Here is a 9,691-nt window from a genome sequence, read left to right as displayed (position 1 = left end):
GGGGGGGTACCGACGATCCTTTCAGCAGTTTTGATTGTCCGTTGCAGTCGGAGTTTGTCCTTTTTTGTAGCAGAACCAAACCAGACTGTGATGGAAGAACACAGGACCGATTCAATGACCGCTGTGTAGAACTGCCTCAGCAGCTCCCGTGGCAGGCCGTGCTTCCGCAGGAAGTACATCCTCTGCTGGGCTTTTTTAGACAACGGAGTTGATGTTGGTCGCCCACTTCAGGTCCTGAGAGACTGTAATTCCCAGGAACCTGGGAATGTCTCTCGACATTTGAGACAAGGCAGCTGGACAGCGTGAGGGGCAGCTGTGGCAAAGGATGCCTCCTGAAGTCCACGATCATTTCTACAGTCTTGAGCGTGTTCAGCACCAGGTTGTGTCGGCCGCACCACAACTCCAGCCACTCTGCTTCCTGTCGATATGCAGACTCGTCACCGTCCTTGATGAGGTCGATGACAGTGGTGTCATCTCCAAACTTCAGGAACTTGGCAGCCGGGTGCGTTGAGGTGCAGTCGTTTGTGTATAGAGAGAAGAGCAGCGGAGAAAGGACACAACCTTGGTCGAAGAAGAGGTGGAAAGTGGGTTCTTTGGCAGAAAGAGAAGAGGAAAGCACAGAGCCTAGAACTGAATGTGGGGACTTTGAATGTTGAGACTATGACAGAAAAATCTCGGGAGTTGGTTGACATGATGTTTAGGAGAAAGGTTGATATATTGTGTGTCCAGGAGACCAGGTGGAAAGGCAGTAAGGCGAGAAGTTTAAGGGCAGGGTTGAAATTATTTGACCATGGTGTAGATGGGAAGAGAAATGGAGTCGGGGTTATTTTAAAAGAAGAGTTGGCTAAGAATGTCTTGGAGGTGAAAGCAGTATCAGATCGAGTGATGAGGCTGAAACTTGAACTTGAGGGCGTTATGTATAATGTGATTAGTGGCTTTCCCCCACAGGTAGGATGTGACCGAGAGGTGAAAGAGAAATTCTGGAAGGAGCTAGACGAAGTAGTTCCGAGCATCCCAGACAGAGAGAGAGTCGGGATTGGTGCAGATTGTAATGGACATGTTGGTGAAGGAAATAGGGGTGATGAAGAAGTGATGGGTAAGTACGGCTTGGAGGGAGGAAAAGTGTGCTGGTGCCCATTTTAAGAACAAGGGTGATGTGCAGAGCTGTGGGAACTATAGAGGAATCAAGTTGATGAGCCACACCATGAAGTTATGGGAAAGAGTAGTGGAGGCTAGACTCAGGACAGAAGTGAGTATTTGCGAGCAACAGTATGGTTTCATGCCTAGAAAGAGTACCACACGCATTATTTCTGTACAGCTACATTGTGTCTTTGTGGATCTAGAGAAAGCCTATGACAGAGTACCCAGAGAGGAACTGTGGTACTGCATGCGGAAGTCTGGAGTGGCAGAGAAGTATGTTAGAATAATACAGGACATGTACGAGGGCAGCAGAACAGCGGTGAGGTGTGCTGTAGGTGGAGGTGGGACTGCATCAGGGATCAGCCCTGAGCCCCTTCCTGTTTGCAGTGGTGATGGATAGGCTGACAGATGAGGTTAGACTGGAATCCCCGTGGACCGTGATGTTTGCTGATGACATTGTGATCTGCAGTGAAAGCAGGGAGCAGGTGGAGGAACAGATGGAGGCATGCACTGGAAAGCAGAGGAATGAAGATTAGCCGGAAGTAAAACAGAATATAAGTGCATGAATGAGAGTGGTGGTGGGGGAAGAGTGAGGCTACAGGGAGAAGAGATGGCAAGGGTGGAGGACTTGAAATACTCGGGGTCAACCGTCCAGAGCAATGGGGAGTGTGGTCAGGAAGTGAAGAAACGGGTCCAAGCAGGTTGGAACGGGTGGAGGAAGGTGTCAGACACAAGAGTCTCTGCTAGGATGAAGGGCAAAGTTTATAAAACAGTGGTGAGGCCGGCCATGATGGACGGATTAGAGACAGTGGCACTGAAGAGACGACAGGAAGCAGAGCTGGAGGTGGCGGAAATGAAGATGTTGAGGTTCGCTCTCGGAGTGACCTGGTTGGATAAAATTAGAGGGACAGCCAAGGTTTGATGTTTTGGAGACAAAGTTCGAGAGAGCAGACTTGGATGGTTTGGACACGTCCAGAGGAGAAATCGTGAGTATATTGGTAAAAGGATGATGAGGATGGAGCTGCCAGGCAAGAGAGCGAGAGGAAGAGCAAAGAGAAGGTTGATGGATGTCGTGAGGGCAGTTGGTGTTGGAGAGGAGGATGCAGGAGATAGGCTCTCATGGAAAAGGGAGGACCCCGAAAGGGACAAGCCGAAGGGAAAAGAAGAAGAAGTAGCCACAGGAACATCAAGCTGCTTGGAGATGGTCTTAAGATCTTCACCTTCAACAGGCTTGTCTATAATTTTCTCCTCGCTTCCTCTGGTCCATGTTTAGTGTGGCGCACAGCATGTCGCCAAACAGCACCGTGGTGACTTGTCACCCTTGAAATTGGCCGACTGACTGATTACAAGTTTTGCAATTTAGAGGACACACCTTGTTTGAATAAATTCTTTTCCATCATTTCTCGGGGTACCATCATTTTTGTCCAGGCATGTTTTCATGAGTTTTGTTATTTTTTTAAAAATAATTCTGTTGAACCACAATTCCAAAGCAATGTCTGATTTTCATCGGTGAATTTTCATGACATTTTGATTTATTCTTGCTTGAGTCCAATTCAAGTTATTTCTGTGGGTTTTCCTTTCATGAACAGAGGGCTACCAACAATTTTATCCACCTGTGTATCTATGCCAGCGACGTAGAGTGACAGGCACAACAATTCAATGCGCTTGAGGTACGTAAAGAACCTGTGTATCCACTTTATGTGCCATTTTTCTTTGGCTGTGTGATGTATTCCAAATTTCAAACGCAGCAATGCCTCAGGCGGTTCTGAAACGTAACTCGCGCGAAAAATGAAATCCACATATTAGTTGAGTTATTTCTATTTTATACTGTGAGAATATATGCATGTGAGGTGCAGGAACTATTTTTGTCCACTTGGCGTTGCCATCCTCACATTCTATAGTCGTGTAGCGTCCGTGACTGAACGCGTGAGACTTTGAAAGGCGGGGCCTGGCCTCGACGTCACTTGTAGCAAACGACGGGACGTGTGCTTGTTTTTATCCGCTGCATGCGGAAGGTCGTGCGAGCGATCCCTGGAAATGGGTTAGCGGCCTTCCTGTGTATGCTAAGCTAACGAGCGCGACTACGGGTTGGTGACACGATTGTTTGAACCTGAACTTTTTTTCTTTATAGCTGGTGACAAAAAGTAAATATATGTATATCGTTTATTTATGCAAACATGAATGAAGGCTAAACATGGAATATTGTCATCTTTGGTGGCTCTGTGGTGACATCTTGTGTTGAAAAAAGACACTGAAGCTGTTTAAAGTTCCTCCGGCCGCTTGGTCACGGCGCCCTTCGGCGTTCCGCGAGGAAGTGCTTCCACCCGTTTTGCCGAATGCGCATCTACTGGATTTTGCTCGCGTTTGTTCAGTAGAGCGATTGAAGGTGCACCCGCGGCAGTTTCCCTCCACGTAGCCCGCGTGCGAAAAATGACCTCGGCAAAATGAGTACGATTTAAGTACGGCCGAAAAAATCTGTGAATCTTCTTTGACTGCAATTTCTTTAGCCTTCATTTCTCGAAATTTGACCTCGGTTTTATGCTTGTTTAGACTTCATTTTTCCTCTTTCACCTTCATTTCTTATTTAGCTTCTATTCCCTCCTTTTCTCTCCTTCTTTCTTGACTCGCTCGGCTTTCTTGCCGTCGTCGTTGTTTTCGTGGCCTCGCCGGGTTTCGCCGCGTTGTTGTTTTTCACTCGTTTGTTGGCGTCATTCGGATCACATTTGCGTTGAACTTTGAACTGTGGTGCTGGTGATCAAACATTGACTCTGACTGGCTATAAAACTATAAAACACGCACGGACGCACGCAAATGAGGACGAAGAAGTTGCGATGACAAAGTCGTCGACTCGATGTTTCCATTCTTTCACCAGGAAGTCCTTATATGGTCGTCCACCGGCTGGATGATCCTCAAATGATCATGAGTTATTATTGGTATTTTGATCTATTTTCTTGTATTTGTTCAACTTATTCAGCAACATGTTGATTGATGTTTCTTCTTTTTGTGTAATTAATTTGAAAACATATTTGACGTGTCGGTTGATTTGATGATTTACGACATTATTACTGATCATCTTCCCAATGATGATGTCTTGTAGTTTCGGTTTGATGTTCTGCTGTTCTAGAAATAAAGTTGAGTTGAAGTCGATGAAATCGGCGGTTCCAAAACGGTCGCGCGGCCGTCGGCCTCGGTGGAGGTGAAACGATTTGCTCGTTTCTTTTTCAGCCTTCCGTGGCTTCTTTCGCCTTCATCCTTCCTTCGCTTTGACTTTCTCCTTCTTTCAGCCTTCCTCTCCAGTCATCTTCCTCCTTCCTCTGCTCTAATTGACTTCTAGCCTCCTTCCTAAGCCTTCGCTGTCTTCTAAGCGTAGCCTTCAGCTCTTCTTGTTTAGCCTTCATCCACCTTTTCTTCGGCCTTTCGTGTTGGCTGTCCTCATCGGCCTTCATTTCTTCCTCTGTTCATTTTCTTCTTCTTGCACCTTCGCTTTTCCCACATCCTTCTTCTTCGTCTTACTAATCAGTTTATTTGAAAGGGGACAATGCAATTTCATCAAACACATGACGTACACAAAGCCCGAATTAGCCAGAAGGCTAGTTTTCATCTGTAGTCCCCTGGCCATGAGGCAAAAAAGCAGTAAAAGACAATCTAATACAAGATACATCATCAAAGACTTACTGGACTATTAAGAGAGAATAAAACCACAAATCATTTGATCATAACAAAAAAAAAAAAACATCCTAAAACTACTTGTTTTTTAGTGTTGGCAGCTATAGGTGTTAACTCGCCACATTTTCAGTTTTAGCTGTAATTCACGTCTTCTGTTGGCCTTCATTGTCTGCTTCTTCAACCTCGATCGTCTTCTCTAAGCTCCTTTGAGCGTCGACGTTTGCCGAGGGCGGTGCGCCGCTTTATGGCCCCGTCAGAGGACAAAGTCTTCTTGCGCCGACACGCCGAATGACATTGGGCGGGATCGTCCCTGGCAGACTTGTTCTTTGGGTGCGAAAATGTCGACGGCGGTGGAGGCGACGGGCTTCGTGATGTGCGTGATCAGCTGGCTGCTGACGGGCGCGGCGCTGGCTAACGACTACTGGAAGATTTCCACCGTGTTGGGCAGCGTCATCATCTCGCAGCGGCAGTTCGAGAACTTGTGGCACTCGTGCGCCGAGAACAGCGCCGGCATCGCCGAATGTCGGGACTTCGAGTCCTTGCTGTCGCTGCCCGGTACGTGCGCGGCTAATCGGGGACAACGTTCGGTCGTCTCCCTCGGCTCGGCTCGGCTCGTCCGCCTTCTCCTTCGGCCGCTGGAGTGAAGAGAACGTTTGCCTTGAGCCTCCAATTCAAGTTTTTTTCATCTCTTCTTGAACTTTCAGTTCTCCTCTTGTAGCCTTCATTTCTACTTCCTTTCGCCCTGATCTATTCTTCTTTAGACTGTTCTTCCAGAAACGTTGTCTGTTAGCCTTCAATTCGCCTTCATTCCCTCCTTCTTTAGCCTTTATGTTGTTGTTCTTGAGCTTCGCTGCTCTTCTTTCGATCACAGGGGTTGTGACGTTTTTGCACCTTTCTCCTTCTTCAGCCAATCAAGTGAAGAACCCGACCACCGGCAGGATGGTGGAGAACATTTTCCTTGAGCCTTCATTCTCTTCTTTTTTAGCCTTCAGGTAACAGCGATTGGCGACATTTTTCGCCAGCGCTCGGCCTACAGGTGAGCCGCTGCTTTTCGAAGACGACGACGACGACGATCAAGTTAGTGTTCGTTTTGGTTGCCGTCGTACGATGCGACAAGAGGAAAGGCTTAGCGTTAGCGTTAGCGTCAGGGCGCCTTCCTGCCGCTTTGCGTGGCAGCTCATAAACGGTGATAAGAGTCAATCATTAACTGCCCTCGTTAGCGCCGTCTTGTTTTTCTCTTCTGTTAGCCTTGGACCACTTCTTTCATCCTCCATTTTTATTCTTCATTCTTCTCCTTTCGACAGACATCTTTAGCCCTTCTCCAGCCTTCGTCCAATCTTCTTTAGACTTGTCTCTCTTCTTCTACAGCCTTCATTTATTCTTCTGTTGAGTGACTTCTTATTCTGCCTTTTTTTCTTCTCTCCTTTTAGCCTTCTTCTTCTTCTTCTGGCAATCCAGTCAAGTGGCCAACCACCACCAGGACGGTGGAGAACTTTTGGCTTCGGCCTCCATTCTCCCCTTCTGCGGGACGGTGGGTGGGGCGGTGCCAGGATTGATTGTTTTTCGACACTGACGACGTGCGCTCTTGTCTTCATATTGCCGTCTAAAGAACTGATCAGAATCAGAATCCTCTTTATTTGCCAAGTATGGACACAAGGAATGTGTCTCCTCACCCTCCTTTTTGGTCTTCATTCTTCTTTTCTCCTGTTAGCTTTCCCTCTTCATTTCATCTATCCACGTCGCCTTCTAGGATCTAAGACCTGTATTCTCAGCTCACCTTCATTTCTTGTCGTATTTGAGCTAGTTGTCTCTCGTCCTGTAGTCTTTTTCTTGTTAAAGTGTCGTGTTTGTTTGTTTGTTTGTTTGTTTTGGCCTCAGGTCACGTTCAGGCGTGTCGCGCGCTGATGATCGTGTCGTTGCTGCTGGGTTTGGCGTCCATGATTGTTTCTCTGCTGGGACTCAAGTGCATCAAGATCGGATCGGCCGGAGACGCCTCCAAGGCCAAGATGGCCGTCGCCGGAGGCGTCCTGAGTATACTGGCCGGTGAGTCGACATCTGCGCGCGCAAAAGTCTTCACACGCCAAAATGGGCACGACAGCGACAGTTGTCCAGAAATTATTTTGGAGGGCGGTAAAAATTGCATCTATGAAACGTTCAAACTTGTTTTGTGAATTATGAAACTTTGTGTGTGTCGCCGGAGCCGATCCCAGCTGACTTCGGGCGAAAGGTCGCCAGTCAGTCGCAGGGCACATATCGACACAGACAAACGCTCGCGCTCACATTCACACCGTCACCGAGTGGGAACCGAACCCCCGCCGCCCGCACCCAAGTCAGGCCAATGCATCGCCGCACCGTCAGTGACTCTCCGTCAACCCAAACCCGAGCATTTTGTTTTGGTGGCGGTTTTAGTTGAGTGCAGCGGTCGCCGGTGACGTCGCGCCACCTGCAAGTTGACCTGGTCTCCAAACACGGTGGAGCGCTTTCAAACGCCGGCGTGGCTTTTTGCGCTTTCAGGTCTCTGCTGCATGACGGCGGCGTCGTGGTACGCCAGCATGGTGGTGCAGGACTTCTACAACCCGCTCTACGTCGGCGTCAAGTCAGTTCAGCATGCAAACGCCGTCGGCCGTTTTGAGCGCGCACGTTGACTGTGCGACGCGCGTGTTTGCAGGTTCGAGCTGGGCGTGGGCCTCTACCTGGCGTGGGGCGCCGCCAGCCTCTCGCTGCTGGGGGGCGGCTTGCTGTGCGCCGCCTGCCGGAGGGTGTCGGCCGGCAAACAGAAAAGGTACGACGCAAAACGGACGGCCGAGGCTTTCCAGATGGGTTTAGTGTTTTAAATTAGGGTTTCAAGACATGGTTAGAGTTTTAAATGAAGGTTTTAAAATAGGATGGGCTTTCAAATTATGGTTACGTGACAGACAGGGGTAGCGTTTCAAATTAGGGTATCAAGAGACGGGTAGCGTTTCAAATTAGGGTTACAAAAGAGGGTTAAGGTTTCAAATTAAACTTTCAAGACAAGATTAAGGTTTCAAATTAAGGTTTTAAGACAAGGTTAGGGTTTCAATACAGGGGTAGGATTTCAAATTAGGATATCAAGAGAGGGGTAGGATTTCAAATTAGGGTATCAAGAGATCAGTACGGCTTGAAAGTAGGGTATCGAGAGAGGGTAGGGTTTCAAATTTTGGTTCAAAATGGGTTTAGTGTTTTAAATTAGGGTTTCAAGACATGGTTAGAGTTTTAAATTAGGGTTTTAAAACAGAATAGGGTTTCAAAACAGGGTTAAATTAGGGTTTGAAGACAGGGTTGGTGTTTCAATTTAAGGTTTTAAGACAAGGTTAGGGTTTCAACACAGGATTAGCAGTACAAAACGGGGTTAAGGTTTCAAAGTAGGATTTCAAGACAAGGTTAGGGTTTCAAATGAGTTTTTTCGCAAGATTCGAGGTTTTTAAAAGTGGGATTTTATTTCTCTTCACATTTTGTGGACATGACATTTGTGTCGTTTCCAGCGGTTTCTATGGCAACGGCCCACCGCCGAAGGTCTACAAGGCGGCGGCCAAGTCAGAGGCGGACGCGGCCAGAGCGTACGTGTGAACGCGCGCGTCACGTTTGTTGGTGGCGGCTTGTTGTTTTTATGTGATCCAATCGTGTTTGTATGAGCAAAATAAAGCAATTCTTTTCTTTGTCTTTTCACTCCGTGCGTGCGCGTGTGTTTATTGTAATCTGGCAAGTAATCCCGATGATGATGACGATGCCGGACGTAATCCAGGTTTCGCGTCGCTTCTGAGCTGCTGACCGGGACAAAAGGTGGTCACGTTTTCGCTCATGTGACGCGACGGGGGCGGGGCTTTTGTCGCGTTTGGAAGATCAGTTTCTCTCTTTCAAGTTCATCTGTCCCTCCTGTCCTCCACACTTCTGCAGCCCGTAAAACACTTCAAATCCTTCTTATCAACATGTCGTAACACGTTTGTCTGAGCTACTCTTGAATGCATTACCAAAGGTCGCTGGCCAGAAGATCACACGATTTCAGGAATTTGTGACAAGTCTATGCGGGAGTCTGTCAGAAGTCTCTGAGAAGTATTGACGTCACTTTAAGGGAGTATTGCAGTAGATTTAGGAATATTCAGGGAGCTGGAACGGAAAATGGGGTCCTAGAAGGGATGGAGAGAAGGAAGGACGGAATGAAGGATGGATGGAAGGAAGGACAGATAGATGGCGAGATTGATGAATGCATGGATGGGAGGATGGAAAGATGGATAAATGGATGGATGGATGGATGGAAGGATAACACGAGTTGGGTTTGTTAATGTTTGAAACAAAACAGCACTTTTTTCGGTTACTACATCATCCAGTGAGAATATACTTTAGCCCCCATTAAGGCCTTTCATTTGACCGGGGGGGGGGGTTCTCTCTGTTTTTGAGCGTGTTACTGGTAAACTTTGTCCTTAGACAAACCGCTAAAGGTCCACCAAGTCTGATGAAATTTGTGTAAAATTCGAATTAGCTTTGGTCTGGACAAACGTCTGACAGCAAACGATATGTGGGCTGACCTCAAGCGCTGGGGGTTAGGGTTAGGCTTAGGGTTAGGGTGCGCCTGTGCGATTGACAGTCTATGACCACAACAAAAAACACTCAAAGCAGAAATATCAGAATGAACACAATTCATCATCATGTTTGAGACATCCCATAATATCGCCTCCTGGCATGCAAACATGTCAAAGACACACACACAGAAGCGCGCGCACACACACACACTAACAAAGTCACACGCACGCAGACGGCCACACTAATCTGATTGGTTGTGCTGACGTCGTAGGAACACTTTCAAATCTGTTCATTCACGTAAGTGGCAGTGGGCGCGGCCAGCCTGGGCACGGTCACCGTGGCGACA

The 9,691-nt window shown here is 47.7% G+C and overlaps 1 protein-coding gene across 1 annotated transcript; it reads left to right on the top strand.

Moving 5' to 3' along the window:
* The first annotated feature begins 5,083 nt into the window (after positions 1 to 5,083).
* Positions 5,084 to 8,493, top strand: cldn15la (claudin 15-like a). Its single transcript, XM_061798768.1, has 5 exons — positions 5,084 to 5,361; positions 6,685 to 6,849; positions 7,321 to 7,402; positions 7,475 to 7,588; positions 8,310 to 8,493. Exons 1-5 carry the CDS (start codon positions 5,145 to 5,147, stop codon positions 8,392 to 8,394), a joined length of 663 nt encoding a protein of 220 aa, XP_061654752.1. The 5' UTR covers positions 5,084 to 5,144; the 3' UTR covers positions 8,395 to 8,493.
* The last annotated feature ends 1,198 nt before the right edge of the window (positions 8,494 to 9,691 follow it).

Source organism: Phyllopteryx taeniolatus, chromosome 14 (assembly GCF_024500385.1).
Source record: "Phyllopteryx taeniolatus isolate TA_2022b chromosome 14, UOR_Ptae_1.2, whole genome shotgun sequence".
NCBI classification, from domain to species: Eukaryota; Metazoa; Chordata; class Actinopteri; order Syngnathiformes; family Syngnathidae; genus Phyllopteryx; species Phyllopteryx taeniolatus.
The sequence above is the reverse complement of the archived record's forward strand: the minus strand, read 5'-3'. Positions and strand labels throughout refer to the sequence as shown.